General features: G+C 45.5%; 1 protein-coding gene across 5 annotated transcripts in view; it reads left to right on the forward strand.

Annotated features, from left to right (window-relative positions):
* Positions 1–25,824, forward strand: part of COL14A1 (collagen type XIV alpha 1 chain) — a 216,651-nt gene that overhangs the window by 159,384 nt on the left and 31,443 nt on the right. For all 5 annotated transcript variants that reach the window (XM_056522681.1, XM_056522682.1, XM_056522680.1 and 2 more), the window contains 8 exons: positions 1,175–1,317; positions 5,460–5,569; positions 7,981–8,139; positions 11,148–11,225; positions 20,538–20,624; positions 21,734–21,787; positions 22,537–22,632; positions 24,582–24,635. In XM_056522681.1, the coding sequence (XP_056378656.1) occupies positions 1,175–1,317; positions 5,460–5,569; positions 7,981–8,139; positions 11,148–11,225; positions 20,538–20,624; positions 21,734–21,787; positions 22,537–22,632; positions 24,582–24,635 (781 nt within the window). The remainder of the gene's footprint in view (positions 1–1,174; positions 1,318–5,459; positions 5,570–7,980; positions 8,140–11,147; positions 11,226–20,537; positions 20,625–21,733; positions 21,788–22,536; positions 22,633–24,581; positions 24,636–25,824) is intronic.

Consider the following 25,824-nt stretch of genomic DNA (forward strand, 5'->3'; position numbering starts at 1 on the left):
AGTACACATCACAGTGATCACCCCTCTCTGCTTCCAGCTTGTGTGGTGTAAAGAAGGCTGTAATACTACTGTGTGAGACTGGCGTGCGAAAATTCGCACATGCGAAAATTAGCATATGTTAATTTTCGCGTATGCTAATTTTGTGTATGCTAATATTCACATATGTTAATTTTCGCATACGCGAATTTTCGAGAATATAACGAATATGCGAATATTCGCGAATATATGACGAATATTCGCCCATATATTCGCGAATATTCGCGAATTCGAATATGGCCTATGCCGCTCAACACTAATGTCCACTAGTTGCAAAGAGGGCACCATAAAATGAAGACCACCCCACTGAATGATTTAGGGTCATGTAGCCACAACCCATACACCTAGACACTAGGCCTCAATGCCCCCCATGAGTTGTCATCTATCATCTGTCTGCTCTCTAAGGGCTCATTCATACTGCAGACATTCAGTCGGCAGAATCCCGCTTGCAGCAGGTGTCACCAGAGGTCTCACATAGTAGAACTAAGCTAGTAGATACCACCCACTTGATACCACTTGACCACCTCTTTAAAGGGGTACTCTGGTGGAAAACTTTTTTTTTTTAATGAACTGGTGCCAGAAAGTTAAACAGATTTGTAAATTTCTTCTATTTATCCTTACAGTACTTATTAGCAGCTGTATGCTACAGAGGAAATTCTTTGCTTTTTGAATTTCTTTTTTTGTCTTGTCCACAGTGCTCTCTGCTGACACCTGATGCCCGTATCGGGAACTATCCAGAGAAGGAGAAAATCCTCATAGCAAACCTATGCTACTCTGGACAGTTCCTGACATGGACAGAGGTGTCAGCAGAGAGCAATGTGGATAAGAAAAAAGATATTGAAATGCAAAGAATTTCCTCTGTAGCATAGAGCTGCTAATAAGTGCTAGAAGGATAAAGATTTTTTAATAGAAGTAATTAACAAATCTGTACCAGTTCATTAAAAAAATAAAAAATTAAGTTTTCCTCCAGAGTACCCCTTTATGTCCCAGTTTAGGGAATCTTTGTAACAAGTCCTTTTTAAGGCAATGCATGCGCAGTACCTGACTACGACTACATACAATATATATAAACAAAAGGAACAACAAATTAAATTTGCAGCTGTGCAAAAACTTGAACCCTGTGCTCTCTTTTTTACAGAAATATTCATCCAGAAGGTCTTCCTACAGATTACACTGTTTCCTTTCTTTTCCGAATTCTTCCTGACACCCCTAAAGAACCATTTGCTCTCTGGGAAATCTTAAATAAAGACTATGAACCACTAGTTGGCGTAATACTCGACAGTAAGTTCACATGGGAGAAATGGAGGTGGGGTGAAAAAAATTTCCTTAAAGGGAACCTGTCATTAATTTTATGCTGGCCAAACCAAGGGCAGCATAAAACTTTTGCAGGCATTGCAATTGCAGGACACTATGAAGTAATCATAGTTTAAAAATGCCGCTGGGACCTGGATAATAGTGATGAGCGGCATTGGCCATATTTGAATTCGCAATATTTCTTCAATATATAGACAAATATTCGTCCTACAGTGCATAGTGAAAGTATTCGGCCCCCTTGAACTTTTCAACCCTTTTCCACATTTCAGGCTTCAAACATAAAGATTTAAAACTGTAATTTTTTGTGAAGAATCAACAACAAGTGGGACACAATCATGAAGTGGAACGGAATTTATTGGATATTTCAAACTTTTTTAACAAATAAAAAACTGAAAAATTGGGCGTGCAAAATTATTCAGCCCCTTTACTTTCAGTGCAGCAAACTCTCTCCAGAAGTTCAGTGAGGATCTCTGAATGATCCAATGTTGACCTAAATGACTAATGATGATAAATAGAATCCACCTGTGTGTGATCAAGTCTCCGTATAAATGCACCTGCACTGTGATAGTCTCAGAGATCCATTTAAAGCAAAGAGAGCATCATGAAGAACAAGGAACACACCAGGCAGGTCAGAGATACTGTTGTGGAGAAGTTTAAAGCCGGATTTGGATACAAAAAGATTTCCCAAGCTTTAAACATCCCAAGGAGCACTGTGCAAGCGATAATATTGAAATGGAAGGAGTATCAGACCACTGCAAATCTAAACTTTCAGCTCATACAAGAAGACTGATCAGAGATGCAGCCAAGAGGCCCATGATCACTCTGGATGAACTGCAGAGATCTACAGCTGAGGTGGAGACTCTGTCCATAGGACAACAATCAGTCGTATACTGCACAAATCTGCCCTTTATGGAAGAGTGGCAAGAAGAAAGCCATTTCTTAAAGATATCCATAAAAAGTGTCATTTAAAGTTTGCCACAAGCCACCTGGGAGACACCAAACATGTGGAAGAAGGTGCTCTCGTCAGATGAAACCAAAATCGAACTTTTTGGCAACAATGCAAAGCGTTATGTTTGGCGTAAAAGCAACACGGCTCATCACCCTGAACACACCATCCCCCCTGTCACACATGGTGGTGGCAGCATCATGGTTTGGGCTTTACTTCAGCAGGGACAGGGAAGATGGTTAAAATTGATGGGAAGATGGATGGAGCCAAATACAGGACCATTCTGGAAGAAAACCTGATGGAGTCTGCAAAAGACCTGAGACTGGGACGGAGATTTGTCTTCCAACAAGACAATTATCCAAAACATAAAGCAAAATCTACAATGGAATGGTTCACAAATAAACATATCCAGGTGTTAGAATGGCCAAGTCAAAGCCCAGACCTGAATCCAATCGAGAATCTGTGGAAAGAACTGAAAACTGCTGTTCACAAATGCTCTCCATCCAACCTCACTGAGCTCCAGCTGTTCACAAACGCTCTCCATCCAACCTCACTGAGCTCCAGCTGTTCACAAACGCTCTCCATCCAACCTCACTGAGCTCCAGCTGTTCACAAACGCTCTCCATCCAACCTCACTGAGCTCCAGCTGTTCACAAACGATCTCCATCAGACCTCACTGAGCTCCAGCTGTTCACAAATGCTTTCCATCCAACCTCACTGAGCTCCAGCTGTTCACAAACGCTCTCCATCCAACCTCACTGAGCTCCAGCTGTTCACAAACGCTCTCCATCCAACCTCACTGAGCTCCAGCTGTTCACAAACGCTCTCCATCCAACCTCACTGAGCTCCAGCTGTTCACAAACGCTCTCCATCCAACCTCACTGAGCTCCAGCTGTTCACAAACGCTCTCCATCCAACCTCACTGAGCTCCAGCTGTTCACAAACGATCTCCATCAGACCTCACTGAGCTCCAGCTGTTCACAAACGCTCTCCATCCAACCTCACTGAGCTCCAGCTGTTCACAAACGCTCTCCATCCAACCTCACTGAGCTCCAGCTGTTCACAAACGCTCTCCATCCAACCTCACTGAGCTCCAGCTGTTCACAAACGCTCTCCATCCAACCTCACTGAGCTCCAGCTGTTCACAAACGATCTCCATCAGACCTCACTGAGCTCCAGCTGTTCACAAACGCTCTCCATCCAACCTCACTGAGCTCCAGCTGTTTTACAAGGAATAGGCAAAAATTTCAGTCTCTCGATGTGCAAAACAAATAGAGACATACCCCAAGCGACTTACAGCTGTAATCGCAGCAAAAGGTGGTGCTACAAAGTATTAACTTAAGGGGGGCTGAATAATTTTGCATGCCCAATTTTTCAGTTTTTTATTTGTTATTTTCGTTCCACTTCATGATTGTGTCACACTTCTTCACAAAAAATTCTTCACAAAAAATTACAGTTTTATATCTTTATGTTTGAAGCCTGAAATGTGGCAAAAGGTCGAAAAGTTCAAGGGGGCCGAATACTTTCACTATGCACTGTATATTCGCGAATTTAGCTGTATTCGTTATATTCGCATATTTGCTTCGCATATTCGAGGAAGAAAACAGTGAGGGGGTGGGCAACTTTACTATTGGTTGCTAGGGATGTTGTTGATAACCTCTGACAAGTGTATTTGCATCATTCTAATTGGCCCATAAGTTAAAAGAAGAAGTATGCGAATATGCAAATATGCGCATATGCGGGAATTTCGAATATATAGCGAATATATCCGCAATATTCGCGTATTTGCGATAAAAATTTGAAATGCGAATATTCGCACCCAACACTACTGGATAACTAGTACTTGGGGCGGGTCCCAGGGCTGCTCCCCGTCTGGACAGTTTAAGTGAGGCATCTCTCCTTAGCAGTGTATAGGGAGAGACGCGTCACTGAAGCCAGCCGACCAGGGGGCAACTGCCTGGACCCGCCAAACTTGTGCGATGCCTGCACAAGTTTTATGCTGCCCGTGGTTTGGGCAGCATAAAACTGATGACAGGTTCCCCCTTAAAGGACAGGTAAACTTAGTCTTGATAAGGTTTCATGGATGCAACTCCTATGGAGACCTATGTGTCACCTTGGTCACATATTACAAACTTATTCTGTCTAGGCTGATCCTGCAGTCACGCTTTAATACACCTAGAGACTATCCTGTCTTCTTCCTTACCTACAGGCAGTAGAACAAGAGTCAGAGCAAGAGAAGTAACATATGACTGCAGGATCAGGCTACACACGCTTTGATTGTAGTCTGTTACCATGGAAGCACATAGGTCTGTTATGGAACTACATCAATGTAGCAGATGATGTTGGCTGCACCTTGTGTGGTGGTTGCACGTGGCAGAGGTAATCTAGAGAAATGTAAACTGGAACAAGGAATATCCAGCACTACAGTCTCGGATAAGAACGTTGCTCTTTATTGCAGGATCATCGACAGGAACATAAGACACAGGAAGCACGGACCAAGGTCCGTGCTTCATGTGTCTTATGTTCCTGTCGATGATCCTGCAATAAAGAGCAACGTTCTTGTCCGAGGTAGATGGAAGGAATCTCGGCACACACAATCTTGATGAAAATCACCTGAAGTGTTTATTAATAGCGTACATAGTGATATGGCAATTCATCGGACGCGTTTCGGCCACCTCATGGCCTTCATCAACCGATCAGTTGATGAAGGCCAAGAGGTTGCAATTCACAGGACGCATTTCGGCCACCTCATGGCCTTCATCAACCGATCAGTTGATGAAGGCCATGAGGTGGCCGAAACACTTTGCTTGCCTGTCCACGAGCACCACGCCAAGGTGATGAGTGCCGACTCTCACTACTACTACGTTCTTATCCGAGACTGTAGTGCTGGATATTCCTTGTTCCAGTGGTCTTGTGCATGCAGTCCCCACGCATTCCTTGCACACAAGGTGGATTGGTGAGCTGGATACTCCATTGCTGTATTTGTCCTCAGAGAAATGTAAACAATGATGCCGGCACTCACCAAATTTGCAAGTTATTCGCAGGTTTATTGCATCATTCACATGGTAGTAGTGGTTACAGGACGCGTTTCGGCATAAGCCTTCCTCATAAGTTTGACAGATATGCAAACATAGGCACTTACATGACATTGTTTTTCGTACAGACAACGGCAAGACGCTCACATATTTCAATTACGACAACAAGGGACAGTTTCAAACCATTACCTTTGAAGGACCAGAGGTCAGGAAGATATTCCATGGCAGCTTCCACAAGGTCAGTGATGTTGTGTCTGTAAACGTCTCTGTGTATTCCCAAGGGAATGACTATAACGTATCTCATAGCTTCACCTCATCGACTCTTGATTATATTTCCTGGCTCCCAATGAATCCTAAAAATCTGTAACTAAGAATATCAATTATTGGAATCATCCCCTTGGGCTCCAGGGCGTGGGTGCAACCTCAACCTTTGCAACCCCCCTAAGGTTAGATCCCTTTTTTAAAATGGAGGAGTGAACTGAGTAGGTAGTAAAAAGATTTTAGAATGTGTCAGTATTTCAGAACCATGGCTGTGTGCTTCGCTCCCTGGCTTGATGCCCAATACACTTACAATGAAGTATGTCTTCTGCAACACTTCCCCATCTATATCTAGAGATCGGTGGGGGTCTCAGCACCCTGACTGATCAAAACTTTTAAATGTCAGTAGCACTGCGTTTTGGGGTTAGGCTTTCTCCTGAAAAAAACCTTTCCAGGAAGGTACCTTGAAATGTTATTATGACAGGGTATGCTTCAGTCAACAAAATATTTTAGGGCAAAGGGCCATTACCAAACCCAATTGGCCTAGAATCACCTGTTTTGTAGGCATCTCTAGGTAGCAAAAAGTACAGATTCATAAGATTATTTCTCTTGGATTTAAGGTATGACGGAGAGAGAGATTATGTCTGGTAGAAAACCATAGATAAGTTGTGTTTTTTTGTTTGTTTGTTTTTTTCCCCTTCTGCTATGGGGTGGGGGGTGTTTTGGGAAGGGTAGAGTGAGGGGTTAGTAGGGGGTTACTGTTTGGTAAGGGGAGGTGCGCTGTCCGACCAAAGATGACCCCGATGATAGAATATAGTGGAACGCAGAAAATTGTAAAATGGGAATTTTGAAAGGGAGAGGAGAAGGAGTAAGAGAGGGAAGGTATAATTATTCATATGCATAATCTATAACAGAAAATTAAAGAATAGAGCACTCAACAGGTCAGACAGTGTCAGCAAGCTTCTTTATTTTGTGGGAGCTTGACAGCATTCAGATATGTGTGGGAGAGTGTACGGAAGCAGAGGGGTGGGGGAGAGGGTTGGTCAACGGTCCGTATCGCGCAATCAGCGCTTTGTCAGGCCCCCAGGGGGCCTGACGAAGCGCTGATTGCATGATACGGACCGTTGCCCAACCCTCTCCCCCACCCCTCTGCTTCCGTCCGCCCCTGGGGGCCTGACGAAGTGCTGATTGCATGATACGGACCCTTTGCCCAACCCTCTCCCCCACCTCTCTGCTTCCGTCCACCCCTGGGGGCCTGACGAAGCGCTGATTGCGCGATATGGACCATCGCCCAACCCTCTCCCCCACCCCTCTGCTTCTGTCCACCCCTGGGGGCCCGACGAAGCCCTGATTGCGCGATACGGACCATCGCCCAACCCTCTCCCCCACCCCTCTGCTTCCGTCTGCTCTCCCACACATGTCTGAATGTTGTCAAGCTACCACGAAATAAAGAAGCTTGCTGACACTGTCTGACCTGGTGAGTGCCCCATTCTTTCACTTTCTGTTATGGATTATGCATTGGACTGTTTTATGTGAGCACCGGGAAGGTCACTTAGAGAGAAGAGCATAGCGGATAAGTGGATAGCAAAGTAGCAGTGCCGGGTTATCTCTGTTGAGGATTGTCTATAATTATTCATATTTTTGTTTCCCCTCTCCTCTCTCTCTCTTCTTTCCCCTCATTGGATTGGATGATGTGGGATTGTGGGCCCTTCCACTATATTAATGAAGGGATGAATGAATGAAGACTTGCCTCTTCTAGACTTTTAGAAAATGGAGAAAGCTGCATAATAGTTCTGTTGTAAAATAAGATGAGATGAATAAGCAGTAGTTTCTCCTCGAGCTTGTTGATCCCGGAGGATGTGTATGAAACATATCATCAGTAGATCACGAGAGAGTCAGGAAGGATGGTGGCGCGGAAGGGCAACAGCTCTTTCTGGCAAGAGGAGTAAGCTAAGCTAAATGATATATAATCGATAGTATATAGCTTGGAAAACAATAAGGAGCTGGGAATACGAGAAAGAGGATAGTCGTGAAAATGGAAAGAAGTGATGGTGAATTGTGTGACAGGGCCCGAACTGAAAATTGGAAGATGAGAGAAAATGAGGGGAGGATAGAGGGGAAGAAAATAGAGTTGTTTTTTCTTTTTTTGGTAAAAGGAAGAAGGAGGGGAGGGAAGAAGAGGGATTACCGATATAAGGAGCATGAATAAACATGGGTGAGGTGGGTTGGACAGGGCACTGGACCCAGATTTGAGAATTGTAAGGGTTTTTTCAAATTTTCCATAATATGTGAAGATATTGATGGAGGTAATTTTTATGGTGAATTTATAATTATTGTAACTAAGATATAATAGTAAAAAGTTTTTAAAAACAATGATTATTTCTCTTATAGGTACATATAGTAATAACCAGGTCTATGTCCAAACTGGTCATCGACTGCAAACAAGTGGCCGAGAAACCGATCAACGCAGCTGGAAACATCACAGTCGATGGCTTTGAAGTCTTGGGAAGAATGGTTCGTTCTAGAGGACCAAAGGACAATTCTGCTCCGGTAAGTGCAATGCGAGCGATACAGTCACTGTTTATCAGCCCATAGACGCAGCGAAGGCTTTCAAGACAATGCGTCATTCATAACTAAACCCACTCGGCGAATTCCTGCGGTGTGCGTCATCCCGTCAGGCAATACATTTGCATTCGTAAGATTATCCCATTGTTTGACCATGAAATGAAGATAATGGGTTAACGCACACACGCCGAACACGAGAGATAGTAAAAATAATTAGTTATTGGAAAACGGCCTAGAAACTAAAAAAAAAAAAAGAGCCTTATATATCATGGCAGCTATGGTAATATCCTTACCCCACTCACAGCAAGAGGGAATTCAGGAGAAGGATGCATGTGGCTGCCTTCCAACAAGACGTCAAAGTAATGACGCCCGCGCATTAAAGGACTCTATTGTTTAGGGACGGAAAGGAAGTTTTTGTGTTTTCATGAACATCTTACAGATTTTTATTGGTTTACTGAGCTGCCCACACTGGAAGTTTGTAGACCTTACATTCTGTTTATGTCCATTTTGAAGAAGTGCTCTGGTGGAAAACTTTTTTTTTTCTTTTTTTTTTAAGTCAACTGGTGCCAGAAAGTTAAACAGATTTGTAAATTACTTCTATTTAAATAAAATCTTAATCCTTCCAGTACTTATTAGCTGCTGAATACTACAGAGGAAATTCTTTTCTTTTTGAAACACAGAGCTCTCTGCTGACATCACAAGCACAGTGCTCTCTGCTGACATGTCTGTCCATTTTAAGAACTGTCCAGAGTAGAAGAAAATCCCCATAGCAAACATATGCTGCTCTGGACAGTTCCTAAAATGTACAGAGATGTCAGCAGAGAGCACTGTACTCATGATGTCAGCAGAGAGCTCTGTGTTCCAAAAAATTAAAGAATTTCCTCTGTAGTATTCAGCAGCTAATAAGTACTGGATGGATTACGATTTTTTAATAGAAGTAATTTACAAATCTGTTTAACTTTCTGGCACCAGTTGATTTAAAAAAATAAAAAATTACAGAAAAAGTCAATGTGCATAACTATTCACCCCCCTAAAGTCAATACTTTGTACAGATCCTCCAGTCTCTGCTGTGGACTCTGCAGCTCCTCCAGGGTTACCTTAGGTCTCTGTGCTGCCTCTCTGATTAATGCCCTTCTTGCCCGATCCGTGAGTTTTAGTGATCGGCCATCTTTTGGCAGGTTTGCTGTTGTGCCATCTTCTTTCCATTTGGTTATGATAAATTTGATGGTGCTCCTGGGGATCATCAAAGATTGGGATATTTATTTATAACTGAACCCTGACTTGTAATTCTCAACAACATTGTCCATTACTTGTTTGGAGAGTTCCTTGGTCTTCATGGCAGTGTTTGGTTACTGATGCCTCTTGCTTAGGTATTACAGCCTCTGGGGCCTTTCAAAAAGGTGTGTATATGTAATGACAGATCATGTGACACTAAGATTGGACATCATTTCACTAATTATGTGACTTCTGAAGGTAATTGGTTGCACCAGAGCTTTTTATGGGCTTCCTAACAAAGGGGTAAAAACATAAGAAGGAGACAGTGCGGCTTGGAAACGTGTTGTACATTTATAGCAATAATAATGTTTAATAAATTCTTATGTTAAACTTTGTTTGATCCTTTCAGCTATTGATATAAAATCAATGCCAATTGATACATTCAATTTGTGATTAGTTGCGGATTCTGCTGTTGACCCAATGGGGCTTTGTCTACATCATGGTGGTCTTGTGATGTACTGCCTAGGTCCTTGAGGTTTAATCATGTATTGATACGTCCTAGGTGATTCCAGTAATGTAGATGGCCCAGTAGTTCTCTGTTTAGGTCCCATAGACTTATTGACAAAATATCTTCCCTTAGGACCTAGGTCTCCAAACTGTGGAGGGTGGTTATTGTCTATTCTTTGTGATCCAGTGAACACATGGTTTACATCTATTATCATTGTCTGGTTTATTGGTTATGTGGTGTCCCGGCACCGTATTTCATACTGTGCCTTAGTTATTAGTCCCCAAAGTTAGAGTCCCTAGGACTGTCGGGGTTTCGCTTCCCTAATTAACCCCTAGTCACCCCTTAGTAACTTCATATTTATAAATATTATCTATATAAATATATGTATATGGTGTTACTCACTTGTTTTAGCGTCGCAGGACCTGCGGGTCATGTGACATGGTTCAGAACTCTATGGTTTTGCTGAAGGACCTTTGGTGGTTCTAGTCAGGTGATCTCCCACAATCCATTGTAACGGTGAGTGACAGCTGATATGGACCAATCCAAAACGGCTCAGCCCCTGCCCATATAAGGGAGCTGCAGCCATTAATCGCTCTCTTGTTCCTGCGCTGCCAAGCAATCAGCATCATTGCTCTTGGGTTGCTGACTCTGGACGAGGTAGGACCTCCGCAGCTTTCAAGACAATTACTATGCCAAAGCCTTGCGGCCTAGGCCTGCGCTAGAGACGGATAGTTCTTACAATTCCCCGCTATCTCCGCAAGACCTCTGGACCTAATCCAACCCCTAAATCCAGCGCATCTATGCAAATCTAATCCTCCTAATCTTAAGAGAACTTTCCGGTCCTAAGCAACTGTCAGTCACTGCTGTGCTGTCTATATAGACTCTGTTATCTGGACTGTTACCGTTACTGCATATACAGAAAATCTTCAGTAAAGTTCCTGCAAGTTTTGACTTCAGCACTGCTGTGGACAATCCATTTATTCTACACTCACCTATCGCTCTTGGGAAGGGTGGCGACAGGCCCAGCATCACTACAGACTTTTAACCCTCACCCTGGCGTCACGAGTGACAAGGGTTAAATTAACTCCTCATATACTACAGCAACACCCCAACTACCCTACACCCCCACCAGGCTACCACAGGTATAACGTAACTTTTTATTATGGCTTTTACACTTTTCATCAGTCCTTATTGATGTAATCTGTCTAAACTAGTATTTTCAATGTAGCTAATGATTCTGTGATATGTAACATGCTGTTTTTGCCTTTAGTTCCAACTCCAGATGTTCGATATTATTTGTGCATCTTCTTGGGCCAGTCGAGATACATGCTGTGAACTTCCCGCTCTGGTGAGAACCCTTTTCCCTTTTTGCTTCCATTTTGCTTAACATTCTCAATACATTCCTTATTCTATAGATATAATCTGCATATGAACTTAAGTAAAGTTGTAAATACATTACATTACTTAGGCTGGGTTCACACTACGTTTTCTCCCATACGGGAGCGCATACGGCAGGGGGGAGCTAAAACCTTGCGCTCCCGTATGCCTTCGTATGCGCTCCCGTATGTCATTCATTTCAATGAGCCGGCCGGAGTGAAACGTTCGGTCCGGTCGGCTCATTTTTGCGCCGTATGCGCTTTTAAAACCGGACCTAAAATCGTGGTTGACCACAGTTTTAGGTCCGGTTGTAAAAGCGCATATGGCGCAAAAATGAGCCGACCGGACCGAACGTTCACTCCGGCCGGCTCATTGAAATGAATGACATACGGGAGCGCATACGAAGGCATACGGGAGCGCGAGGTTTTAGCTCCCCCCTGCCGTATGCGCTCCCGTATGGGAGAAAACGTAGTGTGAACCCAGCCTTATCCTGTACTGATCCTAAGTTGTATCTTGTATTATACTCCAGAGCTGCACTCACTATTCTGCTGGTGAGGTCACTGTGTACATACATTACATTACTTATCCTGTACTGATCCTAAGTTATATCTTGTATTATATACTCCAGAGCTGCACTCACTATTCTGCTGGTGAGGTCACTGTGTACATACATTACATTACTTATCCTGTACTGATCCTGAGTTATATCTTGTGTTATACTCCAGAGCTGTACTCACTATTCTGCTGGTGAGGTCACTGTGTACATACATTACATTACTTATCCTGTACTGATCCTGAGTTATATCCTGTATTATACTCCAGAGCTGTACTCACTATTCTGCTGGTGAGGTCACTGTGTACATACATTACATTACTTATCCTGTACTGATCCTAAGTTATATCTTGTATTATATACTCCAGAGCTGCACTCACTATTCTGCTGGTGAGGTCACTGTGTACATACATTACATTACTTATCCTGTACTGATCCTGAGTTATATCTTGTGTTATACTCCAGAGCTGCACTCACTATTCTGCTGGTGAGGTCACTGTGTACATACATTACATTACTTATCCTGTACTGATCCTGAGTTATATCCTGTATTATATTCCAGAGCTGTGCTCACTATTCTGCTGGTGGGGTCACTGTGTACATACATTACATTACTTATCCTGTACTGATCCTGAGTTATATCTTGTGTTATACTCCAGAGCTGTACTCACTATTCTGCTGGTGAGGTCACTGTGTACATACATTACATTACTTATCCTGTACTGATCCTGAGTTATATCCTGTATTATACTCCAGAGCTGTACTCACTATTCTGCTGGTGAGGTCACTGTGTACATACATTACATTACTTATCCTGCACTGATCCTAAGTTATATCTTGTATTATATACTCCAGAGCTGCACTGACTATTCTGCTGGTGAGGTCACTGTGTACATACATTACATTACTTATCCTGTACTGATCCTGAGTTATATCTTGTGTTATACTCCAGAGCTGCACTCACTATTCAGCTGGTGAGGTCACTGTGTACATACATTACATTACTTATCCTGTACTGATCCTGAGTTGTATCCTGTATTATATTCCAGAGCTGTGCTCACTATTCTGCTGGTGGGGTCACTGTGTACATTACTTATCCTGTAGTGATTCTGAGTTATATTCTGTATTATACTCCAGAGCTGTACTCACTATTCTGCTGGTGAGATCACTGTGTACATACATTACATTACTTATCCTGTACTGATCCTGAGTTATATCCTGTAGATCTTTTATTAAAATTTCAAACATAACAATAAAAAAATTACAAAACATAAACATATCATATCCGACAGAACATATCAATATAACGATCATAAAACCAACACCATAGCATAAAATACAACACCGGTCCACCACACACTCATTCCTGCACACAAACAAATATATACAATATTTACAAAAGACATATTCCTATAATACCCATAATACCCATACCATACTAATAAACTATATACACTAATACTAAATGTGAATTTCCTGGCCCAGTTGCAATACCAAAAACCCAATACCAGTAATATACCAAAAAGAATAACAACAACAACAATAATAATATATACAAAATAATAAAAACCAACACAGACAAAATAACACCACTTTTTTTTTTGGCCCTGAGCTGGTCCCGCATCCCATGCCCCCAGTACATGTTACCAGACGTCCATGAACCAGTCCAGGATTTTCTGTATATATAAAAGTCCCATACAAACCCCCTCCCCCCTTTTTAACCCACCACCCAACCTAAACTAAACCCAAACCCCAGGTGGCATCACACAATATATACAATATATACATTACATAAAATATACACAGACTAACAATATATACAATACTTAAGTATACAAATAGACTACAACAATAAATACAATAACAAATACATATAACACTATAAGCCAAACAACAAACCCCTAAAGCTCAAGTTCAGCGCCTGCAAGCCCTATATTACCATAAACCAACTGCTCAAAACAAAAAGACTAATGTGCCAGCATCAGCCCACCACCAGGGGGAGACAACAGGCTAAGGCACTTTAAAGGCAGAGCCCCTCCATAGACGAGAGGCCCTGCCAGCACCCAGCCTCTCGTACTCCAGAGAACGCACCTTCACCAGGTCACCGAGAATGTTCCTAACCACCACATCCACAGGGAGGATTTTACGCTGCGTCGACACTAAACACCGTGCGTTCCACGTGTAGTACCTAACCACTGAGCTGACTAGGAATAAAGTGCACCGGTCCCAGCCTCCAAGGTTTCTGAATGCCCCATAGGCCCATTCCGCATAGGAGAGACTGGCCAGCCAAGGCCAACCAATGGAAGCGCCCACCCTGGTGTAAACCTCTGTGTTAAAGGGACAATGAAGCAGAAAATGCTCCATGCTTTCCAGCATGCCTCCACACTCTTCGCGGGGACATCCCCGGTCATCAGAGCTCCTGCACTTCAGATTGTCCCTCACACACAGTTTCCCGTGGAAGCAGCGCCAAGTCAAGTCCCAAAACTTCAAGGGGATCCTGATAGAATTCAAAAGCTCTAAACCCACCTCCAGATCCCGACTTGGGCAGTCCTTGAGCGCCAATGGCCTCTGGAAATGAGAAGACAGGACCCTCTTGTCAAGGAATTTCCTCGACAGAGTCCTAATCTCCCACATCCCCAGACCCCACCGACGAATAACCTTCAGAACCGGGGTAGTGTAAGCCGGGAGATGCCCGTGTGGTGTGCGAAGATCCTTCACTTGCCCTCCTGTCTCCCATTCCTGGAAGAAAGGCCAAAACCATCCCCTACAGGAGGATACCCACGGAGGAGCCCTCTCTGACCAGAGGTTTGCTATATTGGTCTTAAGAAAGGTATTCACTAGGAACACCACAGGGTTGACCATACACAACCCCCCTAGTCTCCTCGTACGGTAAGTAACCTCCCTCTTCACTAGGTTCAGTCTGTTCCCCCATAACATCTGGAAGAACACACTGTAGACCCGGGTCCAAAGAGGTTCTGGCAACATGCATACACTGCCCAGATATATCAGTAAAGGGAGCAGGAATGTTTTGATCAGGTTAACCCTTTCCCCGAGGGTCAAAGACCAACCCTTCCACTGATCCACCTTCTGAGCGGCGATCTTAAGCCTGCTGTCCCAGTTTTGTTTGGGGTAATCCCCTTGGCCAAATTCGATGCCGAGAACTTTTGCAGATTCTTGGGGCTCTGGAAGGGCGTCCGGGAGATCAAAACCAGGATCTCCCCCTCCCAGCCAGAGACTCTCGCACTTATCCCGGTTGATCTTGGACCCGGATGCCTCCGAGTAGCGGTCCACCTCTGACATCACCCATTGGCCTTCCTCTTGTGAGGAGACAAACACGGTGACATCATCAGCATACGCTACCGCCCTCAGAGCCAAATCCGTCACCGCCAGGTCCATTCTCACCCCCGCCAACGGTCCACAATCAATCCTCCTAAGGAAAGGATCAATTGCAAACACGTACAGCAACGGGCTCAAAGGACAACCCTGACGGACGCCAGACCCAACCTCAAAAGAGCGGCCAATCCAACCATTCACAAGCGGGAAACTCTCTGCCCCTGCGTACAAGGTCTTAAGCCAATCAACAAACCCCCCCGGCAGGCCATATCTCAGAAGAACAGACCAGAGGTATTCATGGTTAACCCGATCAAACGCTTTTGCCTGATCCAAGGACAGCAAGTACCCCTTCCAGTGGCCAGCCCTACCCTGCTCCACAGCCTCTCGGACACTGAGCACAGCACTAAATGTACTGCGGCCCGGAACAGAGCAATGCTGAGCCCCCGAAAGGAGCCGGGGTGCAAACTCCACCAGCCGGTTAAACAGCACTTTTGCCAGAATCTTTCGGTCCACATTGAGAAGCGCTATGGGACGCCAATTCTCAATGTGGGACGGGTCTTTACCCTTTGACAGGATGATCAGCGCTGACCTCCTCATTGACTTTGGCAGAGTGCCCGAGGATAGACACTCATTAAAAACCCCAGTCAAGAGGGGAACCAAAGTGTCCTTAAAGGTCTTATAGAACTCAGATGTTAAGCCATCCGGACCGGGTGACTTCTTGAGGGCAAGCCCATCAATAGCCATCCTGACTTCCTCTTCCCGGATCATCTCTGTCAAAACGTCAAGAGAGGAGTCTACTCCTGGTTCAGGGACGGTTTCAGCCAAGAAAGCTGATACCTTATCTCGATCTAGATCCTTCCTTCCCAAGAGGTGCGAGTAGAAGGATCTGACGACCTCCAGGATCCCTGATCTGGACCTTTTCAAGGATCCCGTACTATCAATCAGTCCTGAGACTATTTTACTATTCACTGACATCTTGCAGTTTCTGTAAGGGTCGGGCGAGCGGTACTTCCCGTAATCCCTCTCAAAAACCAAAGATGCGTGTCTGTCATACTGGCACTTCATCAACAAGGACTTCACTCTGGAGATATCGTCACGACTACCTCCAGTCGAGACAAGGTTCTCAAGTTTCTTCCTCAGGCCCTGGTACAAACGGTACCTGTTTAGGCTTCTGAGGCCCGAGAGCTGACGGAAGAATCTCGCAACCCTTTCCTTGAAGATCTCCCACCACTCTGACTTACTGCTACAAAGGCCCAGCAATGGTACCTGGCTCTGAAGAAAATCCTCAAAGGACTGTCTTATCTCCGCTTCTTCCAAGAGAGACGAATTCAGCTTCCAATAGCCTCTGCCCATCCGGGGGGTCTCTGTGACATTCAGAGAAAACAAAATTAAACAGTGATCGGAGAACTCCACCTCAACAACAGACACTGCTGAAGAGACGGCCTCCTCCTTTAAAAAAAACCTATCTATCCTAGACCTACAACTACCCCTATGATAGGTGAATCCCGCGTGGCCTGGGGTGTGCCGGATGTGGACATCCACCAGGCGAGCCTCACTCGCTATGCTATTAAGGGCGACGCTATCATAAGTCAGCTTGTCTCTGGCACCTCCCCTGTCTTGGGGCCTCGTGACAGCATTAAAGTCCCCTCCAAAGACCACCTGCCGACTTGTAAAAAGATAGGGCTTGATCCTCATAAAGAGACACTTCCGGTCCCACTTAGACTGTGGGCCGTAGATGTTAATAAGGCGAAGTTCTTGTCCCTTCATGAGGACATCTAAGATCAGGCACCTCCCCATTTCTAACTCGATAACCCGTCGGCATTCTACCGCTGCGGTAAAAAGGACCGCCACTCCGCTATACGGCTCGGCCCCAAGAGACCAGTAGGAGGGCCCATTCCTCCACTCTCTTTTAGCCTTGTAGATAGATGACATATCTGTTAGCCTGGTCTCTTGCAAAAATAAAATATCAGCATTAATATGGGCAAAAAAATCATAGGCTGCAAATCGAGCCGTATCTGACTTTATGCTGGCAACATTAATGGATGCCAGAGTCAACGGAGAGGGTGCCGCCATCAAGGGTGATTGAGTTAGACAGCTTTCTTTTTCCCACCATCCTTCCCATCCACCCCACCACCCTCCTCATCAGATGATGGTTTACCCCTTTTTAGTGAGATGGATGTGTCCATTTTCCCTTTATTTACATTTTCCTCGTCCCCTGACTCTGAGCCAGTCCCCCCCCCTGAAGACATAGGTTCCCCAGGGAGAGAGGACTCAGGGTCCCCTGTGGGCCCCACCGCAACATCCGGAACCTCACCCCCAGCCTCCTCCTCCGAAGAGGAAATGTCGCGGAGGGCTCGGAACCGGTTGGAGAGACCAATCAGAGGGGGGTCAGTTGTACCTTCCTTTGGCATCTGGCGGGTGGGAGAAGATTTTAAATCTTTCTTTTTCTTATTCCTCCGAGTACCCCGCTTTGTTTCTGCCCATCTCCCTCTGTCCTCATCCGCGCTCTCACCATGGGAGGACAGCGAGGAGACAGTATCCTCCTCTTTGTGGATCCTTCCAGTCTCCTCATCCAGTTCACTATCCCCCAGGGCCTCAGCAGTAACACTGTTCGCAGGGACAGGATCAGAAGCCACCTCAGCTGGCTGATGCTCCTGTGACTCCCGAATCTCCCTATCCCTTTGACGCTTCTTGAGACGCCTCAGTTGGGCAGGCGTCTTCTGCTTACTTTTCTTCCCTGGCCCCTGCACCCCTTCATCCCCGCCAGCCATCCCCCCAGCAGAGTTCACCTCATGGCTTACCCCCACTGGGGCAACAACCGCGTTGACAAAGGAACGAGGGCAGCGACTGAATGGGTGACCTAAGTCACCACACAGGTGACACCTAATCTCTGCACAAGATGCAGCGAGATGGCCTATTTCCCCACACAGAGTGCACTTCTGCACAGTGCAATTGGCACTAAAATGTGTGGGGTCACCACATCTGTGACAGAGCTTCGGCTGACCCTGGTAGAAGATCTGGATACGATCCCTTCCGAGGAAGGTTGCAGATGGTATATGGGTAACGGTGTTTCCTGAAAGCTTAAGCTTGACCATAAACGTCCAGGCCCCTGACCAGATGCCATATTCATCCCTGTTCTTTTTTGGGACCTCCACCACCTCTCCATACCGACCTAGCCACGTCATGATGTCAATACAAGAAAGTGATTCGTTACGGGTTAAAACGGTCACCTTCTTGACATTGTTTTGGCGAGACACCGCCTGAATGGCAAAGTCTCGCCAGCCGGGCTCATTCTTTACCAGCTCATAATTCGACCAGAAGAGCTCAAGCCCCTCTGGGCGAACAAAGCTGATATCGAACTCAGGGGTACCATAAGGATGTATCAAGGCGTAGATGTCAGCTGCCTTAAAGCCCAACTTCAGCAGAAGCTCAACAACTTTAGATCTTGGAGGACATGTATCACTGCCTCTCCACCTCAGCCGGACCACATTCCTTCGGAGACCACCTGGCCCGGCTGTTGGGAGGGACCACACAGTATCCCCCCCTCTTTCCTCTCGGAAGGCTGAAAGACCATGTCTTTCTATCCAAAAGGATAGATCAACCTCCCTACCCTCTACATTGATTGATCTCTCCCCTCTCCTTAAGGCCCCCAGGAGACGCTGCTGCAAATTGCCCCCCCCAGAGCCAGAAGACGAGGAAGGTGCCCCCCTCCCCCCAGCGGTGACATTTGCGTAGCTGCGTACCGGTGCTGCCACCGCTGGGGGTGCAACTGGACCAGGCCCTACATCCCCACCACTAATCTGTGCCCCTTCACCACCCTCCTCCACATAATCCATACTCACACCATTATTGCCTGTTTTAGCTGATGTGCCCCCCATAACTCCACCCGTGCTACAGCCCATACTACAATTCATTCCAACATTAACCTCCTCATTCATACTGGCTGGACCGGTGCGTTCTGGTGCAGATAGTGTACCATCAGCATCACTGGGTACCAGAGCTGGAGCCACCACCACAGGACAGGTCACCAGTCCTTTATACAAGGACCGGGAAGCCTGCCTAGCCTGTTTATTAGCGGCCCCAGCCCTGTTTTTACTGGTACCCTCCGCCTCATCAGTACTGGAGTTTTCTGCTCCTGGGCGCCGCTGTTCTGGATTACTGTACTGTACTGATCCTGAGTTATATCTTGTGTTATACTCCAGAGCTGCACTCACTATTCAGCTGGTGAGGTCACTGTGTACATACATTACATTACTTATCCTGTACTGATCCTGAGTTGTATCCTGTATTATATTCCAGAGCTGTGCTCACTATTCTGCTGGTGGGGTCACTGTGTACATTACTTATCCTGTAGTGATTCTGAGTTATATTCTGTATTATACTCCAGAGCTGTACTCACTATTCTGCTGGTGAGATCACTGTGTACATACATTACATTACTTATCCTGTACTGATCCTGAGTTATATCCTGTATTATACTCCAGAGCTGTACTCACTATTCTGCTGGTGAGGTCACTGTGTACATACATTACATTACTTATCCTGTACTGATCCTGAGTTATATCCTGTATTATACTCTAGAGCTGTACTCACTATTATGCTGGTGAGGTCACTGTGTACATACATTACATTACTTATCCTGTACTGATCCTGAGTTATATCCTGTATTATACTCCAGAGCTGCACTCACTATTCTGCTGGCGAGGTCACTGTGTACATACATTACATTACTTATCCTGTACTGATCCTGAGTTATATACTGTATTACACTCTAGAGCTGTACTCACTATTCTGCTCGTAAGGTCACTGTGTACATACATTACATTACTTATCCTGTACTGATCCTGAGTTATATCCTGTATTATACTCCAGATCTGTACTCACTATTCTGCTGGTGAGGTCACTGTGTACATACATTACATTACTTATCCTGTACTGATCCTGAGTTACATCCTGTACTATACTCCAAAGCTGTACTCACTATTCTGCTCGTAAGGTCACTGTGTACATGCATTACTTATCCTGAGTTATATCCTGTATTATACTCCAGCGCTGCACTTGCTATTCTGCTGGCGAAGTCAGTAATTTTAACCCTCTAGTGCTAAGCAATGTGAGGGTTTGGCTGTTAGGACCTCCACTGATCCCAGGTAAGGGGTACTGATCCCCAAGTGGAGAGGTGGTCACTCATGTCATAGAAGGTTGGTGAGCCACCACCGATCAGACATATATGGTATATCTAATCCAAATGACATTACTATATGGACTTAAAAAATGTGTCCGTCGGTTTTTATAGAGTTTTATATACTGGATCCTGTGGGAACTGGTCTCCTTCCCGCCACAGACCAGACATTTCCATGCTTTCACGGCAGACATTTTATCAATGTGTTTCTTTTCCAGAGAGACGAGGCCACCTGTCCCCCCCTTCCAAACTCCTGCTCCTGCTCCCAGGAAAATAAAGGGTTACCCGGACCCCCTGGATCTCCGGTAAGAAGCCTCATGGCTTTCTGCAATCTCACTGTAAAGTTGAGGCTACACCTGCAGTATAGACCTTAGGTTTGCGTATACTCCACGGTAAAGCTGGATAGAAGATAAGCAGCATCTACAGTACTTCATATACCAAAGGCCTAGGCCGGGGCTGATTGACCCCAACCATACACAAAGTACAATCCCAATCATACACAAACTGCCAAAGGCTGTCCGGGCACACTGGGAGTTGTAGTTTTGCAATAGCTGGTGACATCCTGGTTGGGAAACACTGGTTCCAGAGTTCTGGTGGCCCCCTTCAATCTATACGGGACATGGAGCTGGCAGTGTGGCCCCTTTAGTCTCATTATTCAGAGTGGGGGTTCCAAAGGTCAGATGATTCTGATGGCCATTATACATCTATACAGGACATGGAGCTAGAGGTGAGGACCCTTCATTCTCATGATTCAGGGTGGGGGGAGGTTCCCGAGGTCAGAGATCATTCTGGTGGCCACCTTCCGTCCATACAGAACATGGAGTTTGAGGTGTGGCCCCTTCATTCTTAGATCAGGGGTCAGATCAGAGGTCAGGACATGGAGCGACAAGGGATTGTCTCCAATGTCACCGCCAAATGGGGTTGTCTTCTGCTGGAGCTCTGGAGCTCATTACTATGTCAGAACCAGGGCCCACCGGGGGATCCTCCGGGTCAGTCCGACACTGAATGTTCATGAGCTTAAAGGGGTTATCAAGGAAAAAAAGGGGTACTCCACTGCTCAGCCTTTGGAAAACTGTTCCGAACACTGGAGCTGGAAGCTCGTGACGCCATAGCCCCGCCCCCTCATGACGTCAGACGCTACAGCCCCTCAATGCAAGTCTATGGGAGGGGGCGTGATGGCCATCACGCCCCCTCCCATAGACTTGCATTGAGGGGGTGGGACGTGACGTCATTAGGGGGCGGGGACATGACGTCACGAGCTCCCGTCTCCAGCGTTCGGAACAGTTTGTTCCAAACGCTGAGCAGCGGAGTACCCCCTTTAACTTTACAGAAAGGCGCCAACAACCATGATGTGACAGAGTTTTAGAGTCTCTTTTATATTACTCATGTTTTATGTATTTATTCCTTTTTTTAGGGCGGTTCAGGTATGAGAGGCCCCCAAGGATCCCCAGGAGAGAAAGGCCCACCTGTAAGTTGTAACATTTTACATCTAACATTTTACAATGTGAGGACTTTACCCACAGTGGAAGCCGATGAAAAGCTGGTTATATACAATACATAAGTGCCTCACAATTTTCATTCCATGTGCATGGCTTCCAATGAAGCTTTAGGGATAAGAGGCGCTTATCTCTACACAAGAGAAACATTAAAGGGGTATTCCGCCCCTAGACATCTTATCCCCTATCCAAAGGATAGGGGATAAGATGTTAGATCGCCACGGTCCCGCTGCTGGGGACCCCGGGGATCGCTGCTGCAGCACCCCGCTATCATTACTGCACAGAGCGAGATCGCTCTGCACGTAATGACGGCCCGCCCCCGTCAATACAAGTCTATGGGAAGGGGGTGTGTTGGTCGTCACGCCCCCTACCATAGACTTGCATTAAGGGGACGGGCCGTGATGTCATGAGGGGCGGAGCCATGACGTCACGCTGCTCCGGCCCCTGTATCACCCGCCATTACGTGCAGAGCGATCTCTCTCTGTGCAGTAATGACAGCGGGGTGCTGCAGCAGCGATCCCCGGGGTCCCCTGCAGCGGGACCGTGGCGATCTAACATCTTATCCCCTATCCTTTGGATAGGGGATAAGATGCCAGGGGCGGAATACCCCTTTAAGGCCTCGTTTGATCAACTCTGAGCAACCAAGGAATTTTCTTCAGATGAGGATACAAGTGGTGATAAATGTGTTATAGTTTAAGCTTAAACGTGCTTTACCTTACAGGGACCAGAAGGACCACGAGGTATAATTGGCGCACCAGGAAACCCAGGACCACCTGGACCACAAGGACCAAATGGCCATTCTATTCAAGGACCACCTGTAAGACCTTCATACTTTCATACTGAAACAATGGCCCTCATTTACTAAGAGTGTTGTGTAGGTTTCTTTGTGGGTTTTAATTCCCTACAATTTATTTTCCACGGTATTTTCTAAGGTTTCCCTACATTTTCCACTTTCCCTACATTTTGCTTTTTTTACACATGTTATTTTCTGTCTGATTTTCCTCCACTGAAATCCACTGCATTTTATGTGGAAACCTTAGTAAATATGTTGGGTTTTTGTGAAAATGTCCCTTTTCAGAGACCACGCCCCCTTTCCCCAGTGACCACGCCCCTTTTTGGGGTTTTCTAAGCAATATGGAGAGTTAGTCCGGGTTTTTTCAATTATGGTGCAAATTCTGGCGCAGACAGAATTTCTGGCGCAATACGAATGAATTTGGTGCACAACCCGACAAAACATTTCGGGTTTGCAATAGTAAATGAGGGCCAAAATGTACATGCTGTCATGTGTTCCAAGAAGTCCATCATATCACGTCCTAGTGTTCATCTTAGTGGTCAATTAGTCTTAACCAGTGGTTATTGGTACAAAACATGGGGTACCCAATGATACAGAAGAGTACCTGTCACCAAACTCAACTTTTAATACACTTCATACTTTTATTTAAGAACTTTTTATTTTATTTTTTACACTTTTTACAGGTTATACTATACTGCAATACATTTGTACTGCAGCACAGTATGGACCCGATGAGCTGCACACAGTACAGCTGGATCTCACAGGCTTCTGTACCAGGCAGATGGGAGGTCATGATCTGACCTCCTGCTTCCACAGCAACCAACGGAGACCCGCGGCGCCGCCGCCGTTGGTGAACAGGATTTATCACGGCATCTATGGGGGTAATGCTGCCCGGCAGCTGCGGCGGGACTCTGGCTGTGATTGACAGCTGGGTCCCGCTGCCGATCTCCTGAGCTGCCCGCGGCTGTGCCAGAGATAGCTAGGACGTATGCACATGTCCCAGCGCGCAAACGTGTCGGGTGCTGGGACGTATGCACATGTCCTATAGCAGGAAGGGGTTAAAGAGGTACACTGGAGGAAAAAAAATGTTTTTAAATCAAATGGGACCAGAAAAATATACTGAATTGTAAATTATGTCTATTTAGAAATCTTTAGTCTTCTAGTACTTATCATTTGCTGTAGCTCAGAAATTTGAGTAATTCTAAAAGTAATAGAAAATAGAATAGGGGAGAACTTTAAAGTTGGGGATACATTTTTTTTTTTTTTTTTTAAATCAACTGGAGCCAGAAAGTTAAACAGATTTGTAAATCACTTCTATTACAAAATCTTAATCCTTCCAGTACTTTGTAGGGGCTGTATACTAAAGAGAAATCCAAAAAAGAAATTCCCTCTGATGTCATGACCACAGTGCTCTCTGCTGACCTCTGCTGTCCATTTTAGGAACTGTCCAGAGCAGGAGAAAATCCCCATAGCAAACATATGCTGCTCTGGACAGTTACTAAAATGGACAGTAGAGGTCAGTAGAGAGCACTGTGGTCATGACATCAGAGGAAATGCATTTCTTTTTTGTATTTCTCTTTAGTATAAAGCCCCTAAAAAGTATTAAGATTTTTTAATAGAAGTGATTTACAAATCTGTTTAACTTTCTGGCACCAGTTGATTTAAAAAAAAAAAAAAGTTTTCCACAGGAGTACCCCTTTAACCGAAAAGTTGTAGTCAAGTGAGTATGGGGTATGACTATGTGTCAAACATAAAATCCTAGATCGGTGGTCTCCAAGCTACGGACCTTAAGATCTTGCAAAACTACAAATCCCAGCATTCCAGCTGCTGTCTGGGCATGCTGGGAGTTGTAGTTTTGTAGGAACTAGATGTTGCATGTGTGTCCGTATAACCAGGAGGACTACAATGCAAAGGCACACCCCTCACCCCCAATCTAATGGCGTAATCTCTAATCTCAACTTTTGTTTTTTTAGGGTGCACCTGGAACAAAAGGTGACAAGGGAGAAGGTGGAAGCCCAGGACTACAGGTACTATACAGGAAAACCAATATTGTCCATGTTGCTTAAAGGGGTACTCCCCCGAAAAACATTTTGTAAGATGTCTGCTCGGGAACCCCGCGATCTCTGACGCGGCATCCCAGTCAGAATTCAGCACCGTGCTGGATGACTGGCTACAGCTGCCACGCCCCCTGCATTCATGTCTATGAGAGGAGGCGTGACAGTTACATACTAGCCTTCACCCCCTCCCAAAGACAGGAATTAAGGGGGCTAGGTGTGACGTCACGAACACGGAAGCTCCAAGCTTCCGTGTTCCGGATGCCGCTGCTGCCGGCCCGGCGATCACAGGGGTCCCCAGTGGCAGGCCCCCCACGATCAGAGATTTTATCCCCTATCCTTTGCATAGGGGATAAGATGTTTTTCCCCAGAGTACCCCTATAATAAAAAAACGTCTCCATATGGTGTTTCCCAAACAGGGTGCCTCCAGTTGGTGTTTCCCAAACAGGGTGCCTCCAGTTGGTGTTTCCCAAACAGGGTGCCTCCAGTTGTTGCAAAACTGCAACTCCCATTTTGCCCAGATAGTCAAAGGCTGTCCGGGCATGCTGCAAGTAGCAGTTTGGTTACAGCTTGAACCCTCTGGTTGGGAAACACTAATGTAAACATATGTTTTTGTGACATTATGTGTTGTCGGGTGAGGGTAAAGTGTGAATTGACCTATACACCACCCGAGGTAGACCAGCTTTTCCAGGGCCAGGCACGGGGCAAATAATTATGTTGACGCAAGGTTACGGATAACTGGCTTTATTGAGGTTGAAAAGAGGGTACACTCCGTTACAGCTCATATCAGCATAAAGGAGATGCAGGGTGAACTTTGGGAAGCATATCGGCTTGCTGGGACTTATAGTTGATTGTGCTGTATATGACTGACTTGACTTGTATGCAGCCCATGCTATACTCTAGTGACTTGAGCTTGACTAACTTGACTTGAATTGATCCCCGGACTTTAGTGCTTACCGCAAGGCTTTTCACCTGGGTACTGGGGATACCTGGTAGTAGACGCGTGGCTGCTGGACTAGGCCTCAGGCCTCCTTCAGGATCACCTCACAGACAGACTTCACTCCTCACCAAACTGTACCTCAGTATAAACGGAACTCTGAACTCTGGTTACACTATATACTGGAGCAATTTCGAGAGATCCCATTGGGCAGATAAGTAACAT

The sequence above is a fragment of the Hyla sarda genome, chromosome 5 (genome assembly GCF_029499605.1).
Source record: "Hyla sarda isolate aHylSar1 chromosome 5, aHylSar1.hap1, whole genome shotgun sequence".
NCBI classification, from domain to species: Eukaryota; Metazoa; Chordata; class Amphibia; order Anura; family Hylidae; genus Hyla; species Hyla sarda.